General features: G+C 36.2%; 1 protein-coding gene across 1 annotated transcript in view; it reads left to right on the forward strand.

Moving 5' to 3' along the window:
• Positions 1-25,875, forward strand: part of Lekr1 (leucine, glutamate and lysine rich 1) — a 188,704-nt gene that overhangs the window by 97,262 nt on the left and 65,567 nt on the right. The window contains 1 exon segment of the mRNA XM_063249239.1: positions 13,243-13,324. Coding sequence (XP_063105309.1) covers positions 13,243-13,324 — 82 coding nt within the window.

Raw genomic sequence — 25,875 nt, forward strand, 5'->3', positions numbered from 1 at the left:
TAGTTTAATCACAACAGAAAACAAATTTAAATTCTCTTACCAAAAGATCTATTTATCTCCACTAATTTAACTTCTAGATACTGTTGCTTAGATGGAATAGTTGTCTGCGTTCTTTTAGAAAAAGTTGCTGAGGGAAGTGGCTCTGGTTAATTCAGGAGTAACCTATTGTGTAGCACATGGAGAGGTCTGTGAGCAGAATTCCAGTATGACCTTACCTGCAAGGTATGATTTTCAGAGAGAGCTCAATGTGATAATTTGACCAGCTGCATTTGAACACTGAGTTCCAGTCAGAATAATGTAACCTTGATCCGTGATAATAGGGGGAAAGTACTAATTTTATGCACAGAAGATCAAGGAGACTTGCAGTGATCCTTATACTAAATCCAACAGCCCAAAGAGACTAGCTTGATATTGGGACACTGTAAACTGACTCTGTGCCCCAAAGCAGAGAACACAGAAATATTGTTTTCCTAGGCCAGGGTCTCCTGACAAGTTGCAAGCCTGATAGTACAATCAGAACCCTGATAATTCTTTTTAGAACCAGGTCGTCAGGGAAATATGGAGTCTATCAAGGGGTCTCCTGTAGAAGCCATTTGGTCCTTGATCACTGGAGTTTTAAAAAATTATCTTTTTCTCCTGGATTTTTCATTTGCTTTGAACATCAAGCTTTCATGTGGAAATTATCTCTTTTTATGTGTTACCTCTATTTTATGAATGTTTGAATCTTAGAGGGATTTATTTTTTGTAATGATTGTAGACATTCATTCCATAGTACAGTTGTCCCTTCTTTAAGATCCCTTTTTCTGCTCAGAGATAGTTGTGATTGTGGTTTATTCTCTAGCCATTTTTCACCTGAGTCATCACAAGCTTCTCTCCTCATTCTCCACCTCCAACATAGTTTTTCTCCTTTTGGGCTAGCTCTTATCCCTTTCTTCGCCTTTTCTTTGGTTGCCCCTTATAAACTTTAGGTCTAATTTTTTTTTTTAATGCTATGGACTCTACCTTATTGTCTAAATCTACCTCTCAGATAGATATACCTCTTTCATTCTTTATCCTATTCTATATTTGTGGTCTGATGTGACCACATTCTCTATCCTAATAAATTTTTTTTTTTTTTTTTTTTGGTACCAGGAACTGAACTCACAATCTTATGCTTACTAGGCAGGCACTGTGCTGCTATGTTGTATCCCTGACCCTTCCCTGTCTTACCAGTGTAAATCCTTTTCTTTGTTCATTCAGATACCAGTCATGAATTTGTTTGACCATTCATAGATATTAGACTTGTATCATGTGATTGATAGCAGGCTTGATCAGGAATGAATATGGTAGATGTTCTGTCTTTTCTGTTATACACATCTTCACTAAGCTCAGTATATCCTCAGGGCATCTCCAGCTAAGCACTGATGAGGATGGGGCTTTATTCTCTAACACTCACATGGATGTACTTCTTTTTTTTTTTTTTTTTTTTGTCTTTTTCGTTTTTATCGGTACCAGGGATCGAACTCACGACTGCCTGCTTGCAAAGCAGGTGCTTATGCCGCTGAGCTAAATCCCCAGCCCCTGGATGTACTTCTGCCTACATACTTAGACACCTTCCACATATGACCTTACCTGAGTGTGGGACACATTTACTACTTATATACATTTACAGATGATTTGTGCTTTGGGGCAATAACCTGAGTGTCAGTGACATTCTTAATGAAAAATGAATGATAGCATATATTTGTATATGTATTATATATTGAATATGTCATTTTATGAAAATAATCTAATAGTCTTGTAATCCCTACTCCCCCATTGCCTGTATAATGAAACCATTCCATGTCTAAAGCATTCATAGCATTCTGTTCTTTGGGTGAAGAATAATGTTCTTAATCTTACCCTATTCTTAGATAGGTGTGGTTTTTTTCCTGTTAAAGTGATACAACATCTTTATAGATACATGTTTTTTATATGTCTTTCTTACCCAAGGATCTCATCAGTCTTAATATTTTTATGTATTTATTTATTTTTGTCTTTTTCCTTTTTATCGGTACCGGGGATCGAACTCACGACTGCCTGCTTGCAAGGCAGGCGCTTATACCACTGAGCTAAACCCCAGCAGTCTTAATATTTTTTTAAAAAATACTTTTTATATTATGTAATTGTGTAGTAGAATTTGTTTTAGAATGCAATTAGCTCAAAGTAGTTTTGTAGCATGAAAGCACTCTTTAGAAGAACATCCTGTCCTTCGCTAGTTTGCTGCCATCTAAGCACAGGGAGAAAGAGTGCAGAAAAAATCAGTACTTTATATGTGGCTGAAGACGCACTCACTTTTCACAGGTTTCACAGCTCTTCATGGTTTGCGCAGGCTTAGACCTGCGTACAGGAATATCTGTATACATTGCACTCGAAACAGTGATCTGTTTAAGAACACTGATGTCTCTGTGGTTATGTGACTGTATTGGAAAATTTCTTAAATTCTAGATGCAACCTTCTCTGTCTTTCGCTTATTCATTGTTTTATTATTATTCCAAAGTCTTTTTTTTTTCTTTTGCATCCTATAACTGTTTTCAGTGAATATTCATTTCATTATTGGTCTCTAGTTCACTCTGGGCTAAGTCTTTTACTAGTATTTTTTAGCCTTGAAAAATCTCATTATTACTTATAAATAGAATAATTATATTTAATCATTGTAACTTATTCTTTGTATGGACTCATCAGAAAACAAAAATATGTTCTAAAGCATTCAGAAGTTTCAAATTCCATCAGGACTTGTTTCTTATAAGAAAAAGTATTATGTACGTCTTTGCCATTTGAGAAAGAGTGGTTAAATTATTTAACCATGGTAGACATGACTAGAATTTAAGGTGCTCTATCTTATCTATACCTACAGAATTTGTCATATTTTCTAAGACCTCGTAAATTACAGTCTTGTTATATTGGGTTGACTTAATAGCCAGAATAAAAAAGTACAGTGGAAATCATGTACATTTTAAATGAACATTTCTGAACTGAAAGTTTTGATTCTTAACATAGAATATAATTCATTTATAAATTTTATAAATATTCTGATCTCCTTAGCTTGATTTAATTCACCTTACCACACTGCTTAAATCTCCTATATAGACACACAGATAATTTTATTTTAATGTAACTACCACTGTACTGAATTGCAACTTTTTAGCTTTGTATCCACACCTGTTCTAGCACCTGATTTCTAAAAATCTTTCAGTGTTATTTCAGTCCCTCCTGGCACAGTGCAGAAAATGTTAATATATTTTAAGAATGCTTGTTTCAAAATAGATGTGAATTAAACCTCTGTGATACAAACCCTAAAATGAAATGAATTCTCCAAATGGCTGTATCACCATCTGAGCTTTGTAAAGTGTTTGTTAAAGTTAAAATATGTTAATTTGGAATAGATGTAGTTAAATACTCATTAAATAACTTTCAATATTGATGTATCTATTTTACAAGTGTAAAGTTTCTTCTGTGAATACACACCTTTAAAATTTTTAAATGAGATATGTACTACTTTTGAAAAGGACTACAACCTCATCAGCCTTTCATAGAATTGTACATCTATATAACTGTATCTGATGCAGCAGACTGAATTTATTCATTCAGGCTAGTTATACTTGATGATAAATCATACAGTTTCAATCACATGATTAACTGACATCTAACTAAAATAATTTCAAAGGGCAAGAAAACAAAATAGACTTTAGTTTAAAGGAGTTATTTATGTGTTATCTAAAATATTAATTTAGGGCTGGAGGTACACCTTGGTGGCACAAGTGCCTGCTTTGCAAGTGTGAGGTCATGAGTTTGATATCTGGTATCAATAAATAAATAAATAAACATTATTTTACCATTCATCAAAGCTGAATGAAGCAGTTGATTATAATTTAAATAGTGAAGAATATATTTGATAGCTATTTATACACTGAACCTAATAATATGAAAAAAAACTTATATTCAGTGTCTATTGAAATAAAATACGTATTTATAAGTTGTACTTTAACACCTATGTACATGCTAAACATAATTAGTGAAAACTATGCAACTGTTCCTATTCCATGTATTTAATCATTGATACTTTTAAATATATTTCCTACATCCCTATTTCTTTTTTTTTTTAATTTTATTTAAGGAGAAAAAAAGCAGAGAAAGGGTATAAGTTATACAGATTTACAGAAAAAAAAATAAACAGTAGGAAATCACTAGTTAATGGATTACATATTGTCATCTTAGAAATAATTGTTCAAGTCACAAAATTAAAGCTTGTAAAGTGGACATTCCAACAATGATACTGTAAACAGTTCTGTTCAATGATCCAATAAAACTCAGTGATATCATTTTCTATCTTATACACTTAAATATACATGCAGTTATATAGTTTAGAGCACTTTCTTTTCCTCTCTTTTGTACAATGACTATTACACATTTTGGGTTTCATTTCTCCCACGGTTCTTACTACTTTTTTGGAAGAGAGTAAAACCAAATGTGACATAACAGAACAAAGTCGGTCAAATCAAAAGGGTGGACATAATATATAATGTAAAAACATAATACAAGGTGATCAACAATGGTTACCATAATGCCTCCCGCTATCTCTAATAGAATTGCCTATATCATTAGTTATAATAAAATTGAACAAAACAGTAAACAACAAAACCGACAAAACCAAAACATTGGAGATATTGTAGGTCTTCAAAAGTAGATAAAAGTCAACGAGAATGGGCGTCATAATGAATCTCATTATCTTCACAGCTGTTGCCTAAACTTTCGAACCTGATACTATGCAGCAAAACAGAATAGGGGAACATCAGTCAAAAACAAGATGGTGAGAGTAATACAGGGCTTTAAATCGAGATAATGGAAAGTCAAAGTGGGTTACTATAATATATCCTGCTATTTTTATTTATTTTTCCCTTAATTAAAAGGATAAAAATAAAAAAGTAAATAATGGAGTGGAGATTCAGATAAAAGAGGGCATAACAGCAAAACAGCGCAGATCAAAACATAACCATTTAAGCAGAATAGTGTTTCACCACCAGATAATCCTGACATAAAAGTAGTTACCATATTGTCTCTTTCCTTGAAATCCTTGAGTACAACTTCGTATACTGTAGCATTAAATATATCAAAACAATGTAAAACCATTTAAGAGAATGACAGCATTACAGGGTATTTAGAATCGACTAACAGAAAATGAACAATGGTCTCTGTATAATCTCCTTGTCTTTAAAAGGTTTTTGCTTATACTATCATACATAATAAAATCCAATAAGATACAACCTATTTAGACCAATGGAGACAGAAGAACAAAAGCTTGATGAGACTTCAAAACAAGATGATACTAAATCAGTATTACCTATTAAGATGTCATTTTCTCCAAAATAGCTGTTCCTATCATCCAATCTTCTCTGCCTCATTTCTGTTGAGCTCTTTTTCTGTCATTAGCTGTCAGTTTGTCTTCTTCATTTTGTTCTCTGCTCCATTCGTTTTGGCCTCCCCGCCACAATTTTGGATTCTTTGTATTTTTCTTTTTTTAGAATATCCTGCAATACTCTCTGTAGAGTTGAATTGGTGGTTGCAAATTCCCCCAGTTCCTCTTTATCCTGGAAGCACCTCGTTTTTCCATCAATTTCCAGGGACAGTTGTGCAGGATATCTCAATCTTGGCTGGAGATTATTATCTTTCAAAGCTTGAATTATTTCCCCCCATGCTCTTCGTGATTTGATGGTTTGTGCAGAGAAATCTGCTGTAATTCTGATGGGTGTTCCCTTGTAAGTGGTCTGTTTCATGTCTCTGACAGCTTTTAATATTCTGTTCTTGTATTGAATTTCTGGAATTTTTATTATTATATGCCTGGGTATTGCTCTGTTGGGTTGTAGGTAGCTGGGGTCCTGTATGCCTCATACATCTGAGTATCTTTACCTTTTGCTAAATTAGGAAAATTCTCCTGGATTATTTCTGTGAGTAGCTTTTGTAGTTCATTTGTGTCCCTACTTCTTCTTTTATGTTCTTAATCCTTAAATTATGGCTCCTCTTATCATCTTCTTGTCTTTGTATTATTGCTGTTTGTTTCTTTGTTATTTTTAAGAAGTTTTTCATTTCATTCTCCCATATTATAAGTCTGCCCTCCAGTTCAGATAGTCTGTCCTTAGATTCTTTCAAGCTGTTATGCCAGTTTTCGATAGACTTCTTAGTTTCTTGGTAGTCCCTTTGAACCTGCTTCACGTATTCTATGCTTTCTCTGTTTTCTCCATTAAACAATTCTCCCCTCTTTTTCTGTTCTTCCATTCCACCATCTGTTTTTTCTTGGGTGGTGCTTAGCATTTCTCTAACTATTCTGCATACTTCTAGCTTCAAGTCATTGATAACTTCATTCCTGAACTGGTCTATGAGGCTCTCTATATGGTGCTTTATGTCTATTGGTGCGGTGTCTGCTATTACCTGTTTCTCAGAATTGGGGGCCGAGGAGCCTTTCTTGTTGCTGCCTCTTCCCATATTCTCTGTTCCTTATATATGCAAGCTTATATAGGAGGCCCAGCTTCTCTCCCTGTCAGCCACAGCCTGATCGAATTGCACTGGTTAGGTGTTCCCGCCCACTGCAGCACACCAGGAATTTCCAGACCAGGCAGCCTACGCGGGACCTGCCCCTCCCGGCCACCGTCAGGCTCTAGGATCTGGGTTGGGCTAGCCTACTGGGTCCGCCAGCAGTGTCACGTAGGCTAGGCACTTTTCACCAATCCCGCCTGAGAGGGGGATGTGTGGCTGAAGTTGCTACCGCGCCCTGCTCCCGCAGGGCTGCCCGGGCCCAGAATTGTCCTCCGCTGGAGTCAAACTGTGGCACAGTGTCAGTTTCTCTCACTCACCTCACCACAAGTCAGTGCACGCCTCCCTGCCCGTCCTGTTTTTGACTCCATTCGCAGATTCCCGTTCTCAGAGCTTCCGCGCATCTCTCTCCTTGCCGAGCCGATGTAGAGGCAGCCGCCATGTGGCAGGAAACCCAAATCGCGGCTTCCCATGGCGCGAGCTCCAGCCTCCACACTGTGGCTTTTCTGTTCCTGTTTTAGCACCAGGACTGCATTCCAAGTTGGTTTCTCTCAGCCCAGTTCGTTCCTGAGTCAGCAGAGCATATCTCCACCTGCTTATGTCTCCTTACTCCGCACCCTTCTTGACTTCTGAGCCGAGCCTTTCAGAGAGCCTCCATAGTAGCTGTTATCTGTCCGCCATGTTCTCCCAGAAGCCCTACATCCCTATTTCTAAGGTGTACAGATTTTCACCTTTTTCAATCATAGTTTTTAAACAACTTCCATGTCTCAGGTCCTATGAATATAACAGATAAGGAGTCTGCTCTCATAGGATTCAGCGAGTGTAATACACTGAGCTTATGGTGCCTAATATATGGAGGAGTATTCATTAGCTGTGATGGTGGTGATGGAAGGTACCCATATGTAGAAGCCATTGAAGCCATGAGACTAAGTGAGATCACTAAGACAAAATTAATAGAAAAGGCTGAGGCCTGAGACCCTGGTGCTTCCCACCATTTAGAATGAATCTAAAGATGAAAATCATTAATAGAGACTGATAAACAATAGCCAGAGTGATGCCACAGTGGATAAAAGAGTTGCATCAAGTGTTACATGAAATTTTATTTCAATAGAATAGAGTTAAACTTAGAATCACCAATATAGGTCATTTGTTTCATAGAAAACAGCTGTTTCTATGGAGCAGTAAAGAAAAAAGTTTGATAGATGGTAGTGAAAAAGAGACTGGGGGAAAAGTGTATCATAAAAAGAGAGTAAGAATGGTAAAGTTGGATGTTCAACTTTAATAGTGAGCAGAGAACTGCAATTAAACCAATAGGGAAGGGACTGGGGACGTAGCTCAGTGGCATAAGTGCTTGCCTGGCAGGCACAAGGACGTGAGTTTGATTTCAGTACCAAAAACAAACAAACAGGGAGGTACTTTGTACCCTTTGAATTGGCAAAAATTAGGGGGAAAATGCTCTTATGAATACCTGGAAATCAGGAGCTTTAATTCATCCAGATGGAAATGTATATGCATGAGTTCTAGGATCCGTTTGGCAGTTTTTAAGTAGGTGTGTACCTATGGTCTCATACCTATACCTAACACCTCTGGAGACATATTACAGAAAAACATACCAAAAGTACACAAGAAGATGGACAAAAAACTTATTGCAGGGGTATTTGTGGTTATACTTCGAGGCACTGGCACTGTATCACTGTAGGACTGGATAAGTTAAATGTGATATAGCATGTAATGAAGTACTATGTAGCAGTCAGAAAGGGATGAATCATATCTATGTACAGCTACATGTATATGACTCAAAATCATAATGTTGCGGGAAACGGGAAAAGTTAGATTGACACAGTTTGTGTAATTTTTTAAAAATACCTGCTAAAAGCAATTTTTTTCAAACCTATGATGCAGATTAGAAGGCATGCATTAAATTCATAGACATAGATATGTTTTAGAATAGACCATTCTCATATGCAGGGAAGTCTCTGTGTCACTCACCTTGAAACCCAAACACCTCCTTGTTAGCGTGGTCCCTCCAGCCAATTACATTCCCCCACTTCCCACACCAAGTTCAGATGGGCCGTCATTGACTGCTGTTGCAGCCACTTGCCATCTCATCTCTCAACATGATTTGTTTCCATTTCTAATTTTCTTTTGTATTGTGTATACACAGAGCAAAGTTGATTTAATTCATTGGTATAGAACATGCTGTCATTCTTTACCCCACAAGGTCCTGCTCTAAACAATATGTATCTGTAAAACTTCCAAGCACAGAAAAATATAGAGACTAATACAGTGAATATGTATGAACCCATTATCCATATTTAATAAGTTTTAACATTTTTGCCACAATGTATAGGTTGTTAAGGGAAAATAAAGTTAAAACTCCTATTTTACTCTTTGCCTTACAAAGATAACCAACCACTGCTAAAACTAAGCCAAAGTGCAGAAAACATATGCTAACAATTTGGTAAAATAAAGATTTTAAAATAAAATAAAGAAAAAATAAAAAGATCGTCAAGGGAGAAGCAATGACTCAGAGTAGAGGTGGGGAAGTGGCCTTAGTACTTTCCTGTGGTCACAGCCAACATCTATCTATGTAGTGGCCCTGATGCATCTGCCACGGTTCTCATTCTTCACATAAATGAAATCATTTAATGTTCACAGGAGCCTTATGCTGCAATAAACACCTTATAGATACGGAAACCAAACTGCCTCAAGTCCTATGCTGGTAGGAAACAGAGCCAGGATTTAGATGGGGCAGTCTGGCTTCAGAGGTCCTGCACAATACCTCTAAATCTTCCTGGCTTAGAGCATGCTAGAGTGTTTTCCTTTGTCTTCAGTACCTCTACTATTAAAAACTATATATAAACAATCTTCAATTTTTTATTTTAAAAAGTTATCCTGGATCTCTGAGTGCCAGTCCTGCCTGCTTATTCTTCCATTTTGCTTCTTGAACCTCAAGTTATTTTCTTCCAAATAGTACTTCAAATCAGATTTTTACATTTTTTGGTGTTTATCAGGAAATTTAAAGTACCTTTTCACTATAAAGATTTTCTTTATTGTATTATATTAACCAAACATTTTCCAAGAGACCAGTGAAGTTTTAGTCATCCTAAAAAACAGTTAACTATGAATACTCTATTTGTAGTTTCTAGAAACCTTCCAGAATAATAGGATTCTCTTAACTGACTAATTACCCCAAATGTGATGCCTGTGTAATGCTATCCAGCAAGCAGCTGGCTTCGTTTGAAGAGAAGCTAAGAGCTCTTTTTTGTTTTGTTCATTTAAAATCATTTGCTTCTTATTTAATATCTGCAAAGAACGCAGTCACATAATTTTGGATTGTTTCCATGGGTTCCGCCTTACATCTGCATGGTGTTTAAAGCCAATGCTTCCTTTCTTTTTGTAGGCATTCAGGGCCTTTTGCCTCATAATCCAATGTCATGCTGAATGACAGAAAATTGAAGTTGAATTTATTTAACCATACAAAAGGACCATACAGAACAATACACTTATTTAAGAACTTCTTGCCTCAGAAACTGAAGGAGCTGTTTTGTGCAGGTGGCTTAATCTCTCTGCTGCTTATCCTAACTGTGTTCTTTTATTTATTAAGGACAGGATCTGTGCACTCTGTTTCTGAAAACAAAAGGATTGTACTAGCCTACCAGCACCATCATAAACTCTTAGGATGCTTATACCTCATTCAGAACAGCAAAGATACGTCTTATGTAGTTTTTAAAAAAACTCTTACATTTCTTGACTACAAAAACATAAATAAAAGTTTTTAAATTATGAAAATATATTAACCATAAGTATGCAGTGACGAGCTTTTTACATTGTGGATTGTTTGTAATTTTTCCCCTCATCTCTATGTGGTCTTTTTTCTGCTTATATAAAATGGTTCTCAGTTGACATTACTTGTATTATTGGTTTCTGTTTACCTAACAGCCTTCAGATGTTCTTAAAGTAACACATTTATGTACTATCCAAATCTTTACTCATATTTGCTCCAGCATACACAGCAGCTAGTCTTGGAGAAAGTGGTTTCTCTACTCACCAGGTAATATGAATTAAAGGCTTAACTATCTGTGTTATGTTGAAATGGAAGAAAGAAAGATTTAAGTGAACAGGTAGAGAGAATAATACTGAAAAGTATAATAGCTTTTCTTTTCTTCTGGTTAGGTATTGATGGCATAATTCATTTTACTTCAAATCTGGTAAATTTCAGAACTGTAATGCCCAAGCATATTCAAATGTGAGCCTCAGAGTATTTTTCAGTAGTAAAACAAAATGAGCTTTGAATTAGCTGCCACTTTTATCATCTACCAGCAAGTAATTGAGAATTAACTGCATTAATTCACATATCAAATACCAATTCTTTGAGGTTTATTTTTCTTTTTAACTCTAGCTGCATCTAGAGTAACAAAATTTATGGGCTTAGATCCATGCTTCATCTAGTTTGGAACAAAAGAACCAAGGGACATTTAATAAGAAGGCATAATTGTTCTCTTTGATGTCTGTCTCATAAAATTGGTCACAGTGACACCATGTGTGTCTCATATCTTTTCATTAGTTATATCGATTTTTAGATTTTCAAAAATTAAAATCTCAATCATCCTCCAGAGCTACATATTCTACCAATTTACTACATATTTTATGTAACATAATATCTCTTATTTGTCTTAGGTGTATCTCTGTAAAAGTTCTGGGAATATTATAACTAATTTGTAGCCATGCTAACCACACTTTTATGGACAAATATCGTATTTCCCTGTAGCTTTTACATGTCAACAGTCACCACGAGGGAGGACTTTGGGATCAGGCTGACCTGAGTTTGAATCACAGGGTCACGTCTAATGAGCTGAGTGAACTTTGATAAGTTAATTAATTACTCTGATCCTTAGAATCCTCACCTGTAAAAACAAAATGTGTTCCTGCTTCATGGGAGCCATGATGCAGATGGAAAAGACACTCTGCTCAGCGCCCAGAGACCGTCTACATAAACTTCGACTTCCTTCCACCTCATCCCTCAGATGATGTTTCAAAATCTCCGGGCTCTACTTTTTTGACTGGAGCCCTTCTGCAAACCCGCTTGCACTTCATAACAAAGCAACACACTTCAGAATGTTCATGAGACTGCCTTTTTGAAATGTTACAATAAAATTTTTTCTTTGTGTATGTTTTCTCTCACATAATGATATCACTTGATAAATGATATAAATAGTATCTATAAAATTTGTACATCACTGAATCTTGTTTTGAGGGATCTTCCTCTCAAATGTGTCTTCTCTGCAGTTTAACAGCCTGATCCATTTTTACTGCTGGTTAATTCAGTCATTAACTTTTAGGAAACATCAGGATCCCATTTTTGTCCCATCTGGAAAATGCAGCTATTCGCACTCATACGCAGTGAAAGGGATAAAATTAAATAATGTATATGAGGAGATGTTGACTAAAGGGTGAAAATTTTTATTTAGATAGGTGATGTCAATTCAGGAGCTCTACTGTACAACAGGATGGCTATAATTAATAACTGTTTCTTGAGGATATTTGAAAATAAATTTTAAGTGTTCTCATCTCAAAAAGTGATAAATATTGGGGTAAAGCGCCAGATAATTAGCTCCACTTAGTCATTCCACATTGTCATACATGATTAGTACACATAATTGTTGTGAATAAAAATAATATATGTGGAAATACTGAATAAACAAAGATTTATACAAATGTCTAGTAAATTAATGAAACATGTCTAGAATGAATTTATTTTCTCATTTAAGAAAACAAAGCAGACTGAAGATTTATATTGAAGCTTTATATATTGAATAGCTGTATATAAAGTTTATTATGTAAAATATATTGTTAAAATACTGGAATGGATGGAACATGGAAATTTTATGAATCCAGTGTTCTGAATTCCCTTTTTGTAGGAACCAGTTGGTACATCTGTGTATGTGTTTTCCACCTACAGTTATTACTGAAAAGAACACCAGCATTATAATGTACAGTCACTAGTGCCTATGGTTCAAATCACAGTTCTCCCATAGAGGCTAATGGCAGAACTTAGACAAGTCAGCCATTTGTTCTTTTCACTTCAATTTCATTTCTGCATCTACTTACGTTAGACAGTTTCGTGAGAAACATCCTTCAAATAATGCTTACATTTTCCAGTTCAAGACTATGGAAGCCCATTTTCTACAGAATTGTCTTGGCCTTGAAAGTCATTAAGGTACCATTCAAATGCTACCCAGAGTTAACAATGTCTTGATGGTAAGCCTGGTACATGATTTGTCTATTTAGTTTTTACCAGGAGGACTTAACCAAGTGCTTCTTGGGTCTAGACCACAAGATAAGCACTTCAGTAGTGAATCACATAAGCAAAAATTCGTATATGTGTTGGTTACATAAATTCCCTTGGAAAACATTGGTAAAGTTAACCTATTAGTTGTCTGCAAACTAGCTCAGTTGTAAGGGACAGAAAGAGGTCAACAAATCAGGTCTATCAAGACTTATTAATTCTGTGGAGTATTAGGTGGAGAGGGGTGAGTGGTCAATAGACGCGTAACATCTGATCATACAAAGTGGAATAAACCACTGCATTATACCTCAGAAACTGAGTGGCAACTTTAAAAGAATTGGGCTCACTGTGTAAAAATATCTGGTCACTTAAACTGCTGTAATGAGATGAATGCACTGTCATTTCAGACTTACAATGCCAAGTAGAGGACCTTACATTAAAACTCCAGAAGACAGAGACTGAATTGGACAACTATAAAGAAACGCTCAGGTAAGATGGTGAATGTTAACAACTTGTAAGATTAGAGTGCCCAGTTGTTGTATCACAAAATGAACAATTGAGAAGTCCCTGGGGTGTTCTCTATGCTCTTTTCTTGGTGATTCAGTTGTGTGGGTAATAGTTTAGCACTGCTTTTCTTTCTTCTCTACTGGGCTAGATTAAGTGCTGAAGGACCTATAATATTTTAAAATATTTCAAAGCTGTCTTCCTTTAATAAGAAATTTTCCAGTTGCTTCTCACCTTTTGGCTAACATCAAGTAGGGACACTTTCCTGGTCAAATGTAATAATTTAATGTGACATATTCTCTGAACATTTCCTTGTCTTTGTCATTGTCTACAAGGTATCTTTCTACAAGAAACAATGCTGAAGTTATTTCTTAAAATTATAAATTTTAGATTTATAAAGGAAATTGAATACCTTTGAAATGCTGATGTAATTATGCTTTATGTAAGTGAGAAAAAGTATTGGCAAACAAATAAGAAAATGACCCTGTAAAATATCCAGAGCACTATTTCTTTTAAAAGTTAATTATATTTCATACATTTAAAAATTAGTTTATAGTATAAACATAATATATCTGCAATTATAACACGAAAATAGGATGCATATATTCTTTGAAAAGCAAGTGAATTCTTTTGTTTTGTAGTATATAATCAGATAGCTCTGGTTTTCAGTTCCTGTATTTAAGAAGATGAACCTCATTTGTATTACAAATATTTGGAACACTTAGCAACCAAATGTTTGCGTTGACCATGGGCTATTCCTAAGAACAATGTGTTTAGTAGGATATTGAACAACAGAAGGAGAAACAAATTCCAAACAGCATCTATCAGAACTAAGAACGTAGCTCAGTGGCTCAGTGGCTGCCTGGCAAGTGCAAGGTCCTGAGTTTTATTCCGAGCACCCAACCCACCCCCCAAAATCACCTATCACATTAATATATACTTGGATTATTTGTAGCAAAATTTTGATTCTTGAAAATAAGAAAAACAAACATTCATGCTTTGTTACACTGCAGTTAAAAGTATAGTGGGTACAAGAGGTCAGTTGTCTGTGTACGGTGGCCAGGTGAAGGAATGAATGGCTGGGAGCCCTTGGAAGACATGCCTCGCCCACACACGTGGCTTGGGCCCCAGAAGTTCTGGAGGTAAGATGGAAAAGAAGCAAAATACTAATTATAAAAAAAAATGTTCCCCTTCCTCTGATATCAGGGAAAGCTTTGGTCATAGTGATGTCTGCATATCAACCCACAGCTACTGTGTGACATTTATTTCTTGGAGCTAAGATGAGGCCACATCAAGACTTAACATGTAAAGTGGAGTCTTGGGAAGTTAGGAGAGAAGCTAGATATAGAAATAAAAGACAATAAAGCAAATTGGTTGTTAGATGAATCAATTTTTCCAGAGTTGGCACGCATAGAATTCTTTGCATATAAAAGGAACCATCCAGTTAATATATTGGCACATGCTTTGTGGTGTTTGTGTGAATTGTATTTTAAGTTAATTTGTGACATAAATGCTGAGAAATGATTAAGACTCGGTAGATTGAAGCTGAAAGAGAGATACACCTTCTCACTAAAATCTGTGTAATTATTTGTTAGGAAATTATTGTACAGTTGTAGAAATGCTCACACTTTTGATCAGGTTATAAAATTGGTGCCTCTTCCCCAAAGGGAAACCTTCTTAAAATTAGAAAATAGAATATGTATTCTCAGAAAATGTAAGCTAGGAAAGACAGAGAATCTTCCAGTATCCCTTTAGTACTAGTGACCTGTGTCTCTGCTAGCTCAAGCTCTTCCACCTAGTCTCTACTTTTTCCATCTATACCCCATCTACTCCTGCATCATGAGAATTAAATCAAGGAGAGTGGCATTTGAAGTGAAAATCTAGGCCTACTCCTAATTGAGGGGTCCCCGGTAGTATTTAAATACTGTTTTTCAGTGGGTTAGAGCCAACTTAATGACTTGGTCATTTTTTTAATGACTAAATTTGAAGTCAAAACAATTCAATAAACAAAACTGACATACAATTTGTTACTACGTTAGAGTTTTACTATACTTATGAACATTTTGGAGTTCTAGAAATTAGAAAATGCTACAAAATCAAATTGCTTTACATTTTTAATCTTCACCTTTTATGAGGGCTGGGAATAGGAGTAGGAGTTTTTATCTGTTGAACTTAAGGTAATTTTTTTATTGAAAAATTTTGACATTTGAATATGAGTTTTGTAGATTTTGATGTTTGGAGAAGAGATAGTTTATAATTGGATGGATTTGGAGGTTCCTAAGGTTTTTAAAAAATATTTTCTATGTTTATAAATACACTGTTACGTATTTAAAAATAGTTAGGGTGCTTTGCACTATGAGTAATAAAGAAAGTAATGCCTGAGAGTAACAGAGGTCAGGCACTGTCGGGTTCAGCTGATCCAGAGGCTCAGCAGTGCCACGGAGGATCTTGATGTTCTTTCTGTCTTCATCCCCCATTTTCAGCCCTGGTCCATTGCAATCAGGAAATGGTTTCAGCTCCAGACACTATATCTTGATGTTACTAACAAGGAAAAAAATTCCCACAAGCCACCAAATGGCCTTCTCCTTATATCTTTTTGGCTAAAAACCTTTACATTCTCTTTTCTAAATGAATCCCTGGTAAATGCAACACTACCACCTAAATTAGCCGAGTCCCAGGGCATTTATCCTGACAGTAGATAGTAATTGGGACTCATGGCCAGGAAGAAGGTTCTAGTGAATGTCTAGGTGGCAACAGTAGTCCTTGCTAAGTGGCAGAGCGTTAATGGTGCTCTGAAGAGTCTATGAAATTTTCTACAAATTTTATTTTTAAATACATAATATCTAGATTAATTAGGTGAGGATTTTTTCAAATAATGAAAAAAGGAAGGCTGTGAAGTAGTCTTTTTCCTTTTAAGTGTCTACATAGATATAAAACATATTTTCATAACTTTCATATGTATGAAAATATATGTAAGTACAGTGTATCAGAATAAAGATAGATAAAGTTAACAAGAAGGACTACTGTAGATGGTGAGAAATGTTTAGAAATTCCTGGAAGATAATGCATAAAAAGGATGTCAGAGGATCAACTCCATGGTGGAATAAGCCAGAGGAAAGCCAGTTGTGTGGATGTAGAAAAGGCAGAAATTTCTCAGAACTGATTAAACGGACCTAGTGGATCATGGAGACAGTGGTTCTCAGCTCCAATCTGTTTAAGAATTCTTGGAGCTCGCTAACCATATATTACATTGTTACCTCCTCCCCAGGATCACATTTCATTTCTACAGATATTCTGAGTTTACATTTGGCCTCAAGCCATCACATTTTTAATGACTCCCCACGATTCTGATGTAGGTGGTCCAGTGAAGCCCACTGTGAGGAAGCACATTTTATTTAAGCAACTGGCCCATCACCAAACCTCTTCAGTTTACCATCCCTGGCATTTATTACCTGTCAGACCCAGAGAGTAAATGTAAGGGCTGAAACCAGAAAGCCTGGTAGCTATTGAACCCAAGGAGAACCTGGGGTTTTTATAACCCAAGACAAACCTCAATGCCTCCACACCTCAATGCGTGGCCCACACCTTCACTGCAACTTCCAGAAACAGCCAAGGCCAAAGTAGAGAGAAAAGCAGACAGGCAGAGACTCTGAATGTTGAGACTGAATACACAACAAAAGATTGCTAGATATGTGAGGAAAAATTCTCCCTCAAAAAGTGTTTTGGAATTTATACAGAAAACCTTTTTTTATTGGTATGTTTCCAGGCATAATAATTACATTTGTTTGATCATTTTCAATCCCCTTTAAATATTAACATCTTAGGAAATTGGCAACCAGAAAAAGACATTAAAATAAAAATAATTGTTACACTGCAGAGTATGTCGAGGACTGGAACTATTAAAAGAAAAATGGGCTATTATGAAAAAAATTTATTAAGAATTTGAGTACTAAAAAGGATTCTTTTCATATTAAAACTGTCTCTAGATAGATTTGCACATATACATGGGTTTAAATACATTGAATAAATGTTTGGTATGATCTTGACAGTTACCTGTAACAATGAGAATGTGATGTTTTGTACGTATACTGTAATATGGCTTTACAGTGTGGATGTGTTCATTTTCAAGTATGTAATAAAAAGAGCAAAATTCACTTAAAGTGACTAGAAAGGTATCAATTTCTAGTAAATGGAGTGTCCCTCTCCTTTCATCTGCAAGAAATATGTTCCAAGACCCAGGGAGTACCTGAAACCACAGATAACACCAACCCTCTATATTTTTTCTGATTACAAATTAGGCATGATAAGAGATTAATAACAACCATAAAATGGAAGACTTATTAACAATAATAGAATGTGTGAACATGAACTTTCTCAAAATATCTTATTGTACTGTCTTTATCCTTCTTCTTGTGAAATACGATAGAATAAGATGAATGACACAGGATGGTGATATAACATAAGGGTTATTTAAACTCAGGTGTTACCCTAGCAGTCAATCTGATAATTCAGAGGGTCCCACAGGACTAAAGGTGGGAGGTAAACATGGTATATGTGAAGATGGAGGGAGAGGTTGCAATGACATGATTTGAATATAGAGGACAAAGCCACAAGCCAAGAAATGCGGAGGACCTCTAGAAGCTAGAAAAGGAGGAAAAATAAGATGCGCAGAAGGTGCACAGCCTAGTAGCACTTGGCTTTAGGATTTAGGACCTCCAGAACTATAAAATAGTACATTTGCATTCTTTTAAACAGTAAGTTTATGGTCACTTGTTACAATAGCAAGAAAGAAATTAACCCATCATGTTTCCACTAGAGTTTGAATTTATTCAGAGAGCGGTGGAAAGCTGTGAGAGTATTTTAAGCAAGAGAGTAATCTGTTTTCAGGGGTCACTACGGTTGTGATTTGGAGCACAGACTGGAGTAGGGGGAAATAGCATTAACGAGGCTGAGCAAGTGAAAAGCAGCTACAGTTTACCCATGGCTATGGGGTGGAGATGGAGAAAACATATGCCAGAGTCACTCTGACAGCATTTACTGGTGAAGTAAATAGCAGGGGGGAGGAAGCAGCCTGGAAATAACAGGGGAGAACAATGGCTAGGTTTTGAGGCTTTTCAGTGTCAGGTTAGACAACTGAAAGGCCCTAAAATATAGTGAATAAAAGCCCAGCCTTGAGAACCAGTCTGCTAGGGTTCAAATCCCAGCAGTGCCACTTAGAAGTTATATCACCTTAGGCAAGTTATTGATCTCTTTGGTCTCAGTTTTTTACCTATAAAATGGGGGGGTAGGGTCGCTCTGAGAAGAACATGAGATATATAAATTATTACCAATTAGTATTATTATTATATTAAATACCTGCATTAAAATAGGAAAATCTGTAAACACACACACACACACACACATACACACACACACACAGGGTCTGGAGAAATTAAAAAAAAAAAAAAGGCTTTTGTTCTGTTCCAGTTAAAGTGCCGTTTAGACAGCAAAGTGGAAGTATCAAGGATGCAGCTGAAGTATGCCTGTTTCATATAAAAGGATGGAATAGTGTGGGCCATTGCTTTTCAAATTAGGGGGAAATATCCAATTATTTCATCTTGTTTCCTTTGCTCTGATTGGCAGGAGCAGCAGGGGCCTTTCTGAAGCCTTATTCATAGTAGTTGAAGAGAAAAGGATTAACACTATTTGCTGAGAGTAAAAGAAAGAATGTAGCACTTAAAGAGATGGAGGCATTCTTTCTATTCCTTCCAATTCTTGCAGTTCTAACAAGGGGAAGATAACAATTGGTCATGAACAGCAGACCAAAGACAGAGGGTCTCAGCTGCCCTGAGTGTGTATGACAGGGGCATGGTAAAAGTTCTCAGGATGGCAGGCTCTATTTAAAAAGCACAGGCTTTAGTTTTGATAAAAATGCAGCCAAGATTGGTTATTTAAATGGTAAAATAACCGCTAGAAGGCATTCTACTGCTCCTGCTCTTAGATTTAAATACTGTTTTATAATCTAAACATACTGAAAATTATGGTGAGACTACTGCATTTGAAGGCATTTTTAAAAGTAACATCTTTTATTTCAAAGCATGGATCAACTTGGCAAAGCAGAGGAATGTATTTTTTTATACTTTTATTTAAATAAAGACTAAACAAAACAGAAAATGGGTAGACATAGTCCATACTTTAAAAGAATAAACAGTAAGAAATCACTGGTTGATATTTACATATTGTCCTCTTACAAATAGTTATTCAAGATACTAAAGTGGAGCATATAAAGTGGGGATTCAAACAGCTGAGACTGCAATCAGTTCTGTTCAAAAAAACCTAGTAATATGGTTATGAATCCTATACACTTATACATGCAGTTATCCATATCTTCATTTATGTTGAGATTGAACAAACCCAAGCATGCTAAAATCACTCTGAGCAAAGAATAATAGTATTGCTGGATTTCACATTATGATACTCCTGGATCAGCACTGGGTACTGTAGTGTCTCTTTTTCTTCAAAGTATTTGTTCATTTCATCATGTGTCATAAGATCAGTTCTCATAAACTGTTTATAGGTTCTACACATGCATGAGTCTTAACATGTATTTCTATCCTTTCTATATTAGAGGGAGGAACAAAACAAAGTAAGACAAAACAAAACATATTCCTATAAACACATGAAATGACAAAGACATATAAGACTACTGTACAAGGGCTTCTACCATGATTACTGTGTTGTCTCTTGTTATCTTCAATAGAATTGGCTATACCATCAGACATAGTATAACTGAATATATAACTACATAACAGTATTAATAAAAACACAATTTTGTATGTAGTATAAAACTTCAAAAACAGGTAGTAATCAAGCCAGAATGGGTATTGTAGTGAGTCTTATCATCTTCAATGTAATTGCCTAAACTCTCAGACTTGATACTATCAATCATGTCAGTTTTGAATAAAATCTGTCAATACCAAACAACAATCAAACAAACCAGATTTAACTAAGATCAGTCATGATAAGCCAGAATAAGTCACAGGGCTCCAAATTAAGTTAATAGGAAATTAAATATGATTATTGTGCTATATCATGTGTTTTGGGGATAGCTGTCTGTGCTCTCAAATCTAATGCAAGTAGACAAACTGGAACAGAATAAAATCTATCTAAGCAGAGTGGTGCGAGTAATATGGGTTTTAATTCTTGATACACTATTAACAATATCTTCTGCCATCTTTTTAAAGACCATTCCCCCCCTTTCACTTCCCCATGATGCACTGTGTATTTTTGGGTCTCACCTAGACCCTCAGTTTTAAATTGGGGGGACAACCTGCTTTTTACCTAAGTGGTTCCAAACCTTCTCCCTCCTGGACTTGATCTCTAATTATATCCCTTTACCTATTAAAGCCTGTCTTTCCAACCTATTCACCACAAATACTGGTCTAGTTGCCCCTATTACTCTCTGGCTCCCTGTCCCATAGAGCATTGTTTTCCCATATTTGATTTTCAGTCCATTTTTAACCCTTTTTCAGGTTAATTATATTTCCTATAAAGAACATCTCAGTGGACCCTACCTCCTGATCTACTCTACCTGTGATTCTCTTTTTTTTAAATTTAGTGTATCAAGGTCATCTATATTAGAGATTATAACCAACCATCTCTGCCTCGTTTTGTTATGCTCTTTTTTTGCCATCAGTTGTCTGCTTGTCTTCTTCATTCTGTTTTCTGCTCCATTCACTGAGGCTTCTCTGCCACTGTTCCTGGAATCCTGGTACTTTTCTCTCTCTAGAATGCCCTGGAGTATTCTCTGTAGACTTGGATTGGTGGTTGTAAATTTCCCAAGTTCCTCTTTGTCTTGGAAGCATCTTGTTTCTCCATTAATTCCTAGACACAGTTTATCAGGGTATATCAATCTGGGCTGGAGGTTATTTTCTTTCAGGGCTTGGAATATTTTGCTCCAAGTTCTTCTTGACTTGATGGTTTGTGTCGAGAAGTCTGCCATAATTCTGATGGGCCTTCCTCTGTAGGTGATCTGTTTCTTTTCTCTAACAGCTTTTAATATTCTGTTCTTATATTGAATTTCTGGGATCTTGATTATTATATGCCTGGGTGTGGCTCTGTTTTGTTTGTAGGTGGCTGGAGTTCTGTATATTTCATATATCTGAATATTATTTCCTTTTCCTATGTTTGGGAAGTTTTCCTTAACTATTTCTGTGAATAGCCTTTGTAGTTTCTTTGTTTGTACCCCTGCTTCTTCATTCACATTCTTTATTTTCAAGTTATAGATCGTCTTGTCATCTTCTAGCCTTTGTATTGTTACTGCTTGTTTCCTTGTTATTTTTAAAAAGTTTTTCCTTTCATAATCTCACATTGCAAACCTGTCCTCCAGTTTGGATAATCTATCCTTAGTTTCTTTCAAGCAGTTTTGCCAGCTTTCAATGGAGTTTTTAATTTCCTGGTAATCTCTTTGAATCTGCTTCATGTATTCTATATTATTGTATTTTATATTCTAAATCAAATGATTCTCTCCATTTTTTGTGTTCCTCCAGTCTTTCATCTGTGTCTTCTTAAGAGGTGTTTAGCATTTCTTTTATTAATCTATTTATATCTTGCTTTACTTGGTTAAATATTTCACTTTTGAACTTGTCTATGGGGTCATGAAGATATGTCATGTCTGATATTGCATGTTTGCTGTCCTCAATCTCTTTTGTATTTACCTTTCTTGGATCAATGTTCTCAAGGTTGGGAGCTGGGGGCTTTTTCTTATTGTTCCCTCTTCTCATATTTTTTGTTTCTTCCATACAGGCATATAAAGAAGGCCCCAGAGTCTTTTTTTTTTTTTTTTTTTTTTTTTTTTTTTTTTTGATTCTGGTTCCTCTGAAGTGTGCTGGCTAGGTGACCCTGCCTACTCCAGTGTGCTATTGAAGTGGAAATAAGGAAGGTGTATGCTGGCCCCTCCCTTCTGGGTCAGCCAGCTCCCTCCCCCCAGGCCTTTCACCATGCCTTAGTGTGTGCAGCATGTAGGGAATTGGTCTGGGACACCCTACTGGTTCCCAGCCAGGGGTGTGACCCAGACCAAGCACATCTGACCAATCCCATGTGGGAAGGGAACAATGACTGAAGTCTCTGCAGTGCCTTGTTTCTGCCAGTCCTGCCCAGTTCCAAAATGTTGTTCCCTTTCCCATGGAAAGGTTTTATTCCGACACTCACCGCAGATCAATGCAGGTCCCCTACTAGCTCCGCTTTCTGTTGGTCTTGCTGACCTTTGACCTCAGTGCGCCAGCACTCCAGTATAACTGTGGCTCTGGCGAGTCGAAGTGGCAGGAACCTGGGCAGTTTGCTGAGTCACAGCCGTGAGAGTTCGGGCATGCCAGCCAGTGCAGTTGTCTGGTTTGCTGCTCCCTTCTGCCCTTACATCTCCTCACCAAGGCCTTCAGGCTTGCCCACTTCACTGTGCCCATGCATCTCTGGGTTCCAACAGTGCTTCTGGCACAGTGGGATGGCTGCGGTGAGAGCACCACCAGCTACCACCTCCTTCAGTGCAAGTTTTTCTTTTTTAAAATTCTTTCTGTGGGCTTCAGTTTTCACTTTAGTTTCTTTCTTCATCAAGGGGACCTACATCTTTCCTGCTTTTCCTTCTCCAGGATGCTATATTCCAGCAACTGGGCTGTTTCTCTCAGAGAGGCTTTTTAGTTTGCTGCTTACTGTCCGGCCATCTTCCCAGACCCCCCTCAGGAACATATTTTTAAAGGTCACAGTTTCACTGAGCTATATCCTTCTAGTCCATTTTTAAAGTAGTGAGTAATTTATCGTAATGGGTATCATACTTTATGCACTATTTTACAAACTTCTTTCACTTGATGATATATTCTGGATGTTTGTCCACATCATTATATGATATATTTCTAGATAATTATTAATGGCTATATCATATTCTAATCAGAAACTCTTATTTTCCCCTTCTTCCATCTTGTTCCCTCTCCCATTTGAACATTTTCTTTCTACTTCCCAATATTTCTTACACATTTTTGTCCTTATTTATCTTTTCAGATTCTCACACCAGAGAAAAATATGATGTTTAACATATGTGTCCAATTCCTTATGCTTGTTTAAAATGAAAATTTCCTCACTTTATATTGGTCAAATAATTTCCTCATGATTGAATTAGGGTATGTTATCCTCAAGGACAAAACCATACATGGTTTTAGGGGCAAAGTGAAAGCTCCCATTTGCCCTCAGGAGTAGTCTCATGATAGATGAGTTATTAACGTGCACAAGGATAATCAGAGGAGAGTGATTACCCTGCACCTTGATTAACAGGGCAGAGGTAGATGGGGAGCATGAATATTTTGAGGAGTAGTACATGATGTTAGGTGAATGAATGGGTTGATGCTCAGACAATAGTTAATAAATGGCACCTTGTAGGAATTGAATGGGTCTAGGAAATGGGCAATAATTGTTCATTTGTGCCAATATTTGTCCAGGTGTGGTTTCAATCTTTAATCTTCCTTCCTGCAGATATGAATTTAGTTAATGAAAACTTAAGGAAGGGATCAAAGGTAATTGTTTTCTTCTTTGGCAGTCCAGTCTTGAAGCAGATAAAGGAACAGCAGAGTAGAGCTTACTTTAGCACCTGTGGCTTTCCAAGTGCCATATTTTGGGGTACCATTTTCTGAGCTCCAGCTGTGGTGGTATGTCCTTAGGGCATCAGATCTAGAGACTTGTAATAAGCATACATCTCTCACTGCTGATATTAATTTCTTCCATGTGGTCCAGGTATTGCTCAGTTTTTCCATTATAAATTAAGGAAGGGGGCTATTCCCTTTCATTTACTAAGGGGTCTAGAAGAAACACTTTAAATAAATGTAAATTCCCTACTTTTCAGCAAAATATAACAACTATTAATGATTTTTGCCCAATCCAGTTCTTACTATAGTGAGTGGTGATTTTTCCAACTCCAGACCATCCTCCATATTAAGCAGAGGCCTTAATTCATTCATTCATTCATTTATTTTACAGACTTCTTCATTTTTTAAAATGTTTTATAATTTATCATTAATGATTTGGGTACTCAGATTTTCCCAAGCTCAGTGAGTAAGAGGCTTATTTGAATGGGTTATTTTGATATTGGAGTCTGACCCTATGATCTTTTATAAGCACTTCCTGACTTTCTGGCATGACAGGGTATTTCAAGTATACCTACTCTGCCCAGCCTTGGAAACAGCTATTTCGTGAAGAAGTCCTGGCCCCTTTTGATGGAGATTGGTGTTAAAGGCTAAGATCAGGAACATGCTAATGTACTACTTGATTATGGTGAGGCTTTTATGGGTATATATGTATATCATACCTATCAAGTATCATATATTAAAAATGTGCAATACCTTGTATGCTAGTACAGTACCTTAATAGAACCATTTTGTAAAAGGGGGTGCAATGGAGGAAATAGAATGTTTCTAAAGACATTAAAATAAGAGCAAAAATAGTGTTGGCAGGTAAAACTTGAATAATAAAACTCAGAAGGCAGAGTGATTACCATCAAATTCATCAAGATGGTAACTTTTAGGAAAGAGACAGTTGGCAGTGACTGGAACCAGGTCATGAAGGGCTTGTACAGTAGCTGGTAAAATTTTCTTTTTGAACTGAATGGTAGTTAGCAGAATGTTTTCCTAATAACAATCATATTTTGTAATTGTTTTATGTAATTTTTGTCTTAAAATTTGTTAAATTTTACAATCTAATGTTTTAAAATGAATGTTTACATGTTCACTATTTTTTATTATCATTTATTACAAATTAAAATCATTCTGCAAGTAAGGCAGACTCACTGATAATCTACTGATACATTTCACAGTGCTATTTGTAAGCTATTTTGGAGTGTGTTCAGAAATGACAATATTATCGTGAACTTTCCAAATTATATTAGAATCTTAATGTATTAGCATTTTGATTGTTGTTATAAAACTTAATCATGTAAGATCGAGTCAAATGTTTGATTCTTTTAATCAGTTATTTCTCTACTGAAATTTCTCATCTTTTTATTAATTACATATTTCCCTTTATGTCTTTGAGAAGAGTTATAATTGCTTCTTCAAAACCCTGTGTGCTGATTTCAACACCTAATTTATTTCAGTCTGTCCCCATTAACTATCTTTCTTTTGAGAATGAGCCATACTTTTCTGTTTCTTCATATATAGTTAAATAATTTTTTTACTTTAGTCTGCCTATTGTGAGTGTTAATATTGTTATGGAGATTCTGAATTCTTTTTTATTCTTCCCAACAAATGTTGATGGTGGTAAGGATAGTCCATTAAGCAGGCAATTAACTTTAGCAGGCAATACAAATTCAGTCCCTAGGGCTGCAGCTCAATCTCAATTTAGTTCTTCTATCTATAACTACGCTGTTTGGAGGCTACTCTATGAGTTTGTTAGTTTGAGGCTCAGCCCAATTTATATGCGGTACAGTATTTGGGACTCCTTTTCTCTGCCTCTCTCCTATTCAGTGCCCCCTTGCCTTCTAGCAGTGATGTTTTCACCTCAAACATTGTCCTCTGATTTGT

This window comes from Cavia porcellus, unplaced genomic scaffold, assembly GCF_034190915.1.
Source record: "Cavia porcellus strain 051 isolate PalLab524CR breed Dunkin Hartley unplaced genomic scaffold, mCavPor4.1 scaffold_5, whole genome shotgun sequence".
Classification (NCBI taxonomy): Eukaryota; Metazoa; Chordata; class Mammalia; order Rodentia; family Caviidae; genus Cavia; species Cavia porcellus.